At 35.5% G+C, this 1,937-nt stretch overlaps 1 protein-coding gene across 1 annotated transcript in view; it reads left to right on the top strand.

Moving 5' to 3' along the window:
- LOC124889013 (pre-mRNA-processing protein 40A-like) overlaps nucleotides 1–1,937 on the top strand; it is a 65,649-nt gene that overhangs the window by 2,962 nt on the left and 60,750 nt on the right. The window contains 2 exon segments of the mRNA XM_047400300.1: nucleotides 891–1,126; nucleotides 1,209–1,322. Of these exon segments, the coding sequence (XP_047256256.1) occupies nucleotides 891–1,126; nucleotides 1,209–1,322 (350 nt within the window).

Here is a 1,937-nt window from a genome sequence, read left to right as displayed (position 1 = left end):
TTGATAATTTTTTGGTATGTCAGTATGTTCTTTGTGTTTATGCTTACATCAAGCAAACTCAGTTATTATGAAGGTGGAATTGGTTTCTGTACCATTTTTCTTTTGCGTGTAACTTCTGAAGTTATTTGGGATCCATTATTTATATGTCAATGAGAGTCTTTGATGTCTTTCCTGATAATGTTTATGCTTACATCAAGCAGACATAGTTGTTATAAAGGTGGAATTGGTTTTTGTACCATTTTTCTTTTGTGTGTAACTTCTAAAGTTATTTGGGATCCATCATTTATATGTCAATGAGAGTTTTTTAAGTCTTTCTTGATATTAAACCTGTCATTTTTTCTTTAACATGTCTAATCTCCTGTATACCTGGCTTTCTGATCTTCAATGATGCAAACAATTTCCCTTCAAGAACTTGCACTTACCTAATTCCTAGTAAGACAGTCTTAGAATTTTCTATGCTGAAAGATGCCTATTGGTGGTTAGGTTTTTTGCCAAGAGGTTGCATTGGAAGGTACAAGCATACATTATATTGGTAAAACCAGCAAGCACCATATTTTTTTGAAAATGATAACATATATACTATGTGGGCAGTATTTTCTTAACAAAAATGAGCCTCTCTGTGCTTTACAAGGCCTCCAAAGTTGCAAAATGGATTCAGCACCATCTACAAGAAACTCTTAACGTCAAAATAATAAGTTGTCTGATCTTATCTGCAATAAGAATGACGAGCACTGTGTTCAGTTTGGAGCCTGTCCCTAAGCTCGTCTAGACTTATCCTTATCTTCATTGCCTTCTATTTGCTTGTTATCTTTGTTCTTGCTAGAACCTGCATTTGAGAAGCTTGTGTTGTTTTCTCAAGTTAATGTGTAAGTTTTGTTTCTTTACTACAGTGCATCAAAATTCAACTTGTGGTGCTACTAAAAATATTGGAACTGCTGCAAAACCTAATGGCATAATCCATGGACCTGTACGTGCTGATAGACCTAATGCATTTAGTAACAACAGCTCATCTATTCTCTCTTGCAAACAAATAGCAGTTGACATTCTTTCTCAAACAGCAGGTTCATCCATGTTTGAGCTCCTAGACCATGCTCTTGTTGGGCCTGGGCGTGAAGGTGGTGTTAGAGTGAGTGAAAGTCCCACATTATTGGGGAGTGAACTGTCGGTCTTCTTATATGGACTTGAGAAATCCTCCCCTCATGTGCTAGATTTTGGGGTTGAGTAATGTCCAAGATCTTTTCTTTACACAATTAACCATCTTTTCTTACATTGGAAACGGACAGAGCAGTTGTAGAGAATTTTTTCAACCTGAAGGGGATCAGGTGGGTAGACCCTGGGAGCATTAAAAAAGTACTAAGCAGCTGGAATGGGGATGTAAATGTAATAAAGGAGGAGAGATGGAAAATTGTTCAACATGTATATGGTGGATAGTTTGGACAGAAAGAAACAAGGGTTGTTTTGAGGATGTCTAGAAGATCAACATGAATATTTTAGCACTTCTTTATTTTTGGTGTAAAGACGATGATTAGCTCTAACAGAAGACATCATTGATGTGCTAGACTGTTTATAGGCAATAGAAAGACAGAGTAAGATGTAATACTTTTTGAAGGGGGACATCATTTTTTTTGGCTAGGGATTTGAACAAAGACGGGAAGAGCTCTATATAAAGGGCAGGTATGACTAATATGACAACTCTTTTTTTGGATGGAACATAATTTTTGTTATAAGATATGGAAGATATGAAGATATGCCAAAATGTTCTCAACTAATAGACTTTTAAAATTAAGAGCCAAAGAATGATAAACAATGGGTGTAACTCAAATCCATTTGAATAAAAGGAATACTAACTCTGAGAGAACAAAACACACTCTCCAGTAGTCCAATAAAAATAGTAGATCTTAAAATCCCACTACTAAGCAAATTAATTTAAATGCTAC

The sequence above is a fragment of the Capsicum annuum genome, chromosome 11, assembly GCF_002878395.1.
Source record: "Capsicum annuum cultivar UCD-10X-F1 chromosome 11, UCD10Xv1.1, whole genome shotgun sequence".
In the NCBI taxonomy this organism is placed as follows: domain Eukaryota; kingdom Viridiplantae; phylum Streptophyta; class Magnoliopsida; order Solanales; family Solanaceae; genus Capsicum; species Capsicum annuum.
The sequence above is the reverse complement of the archived record's forward strand: the minus strand, read 5'-3'. Positions and strand labels throughout refer to the sequence as shown.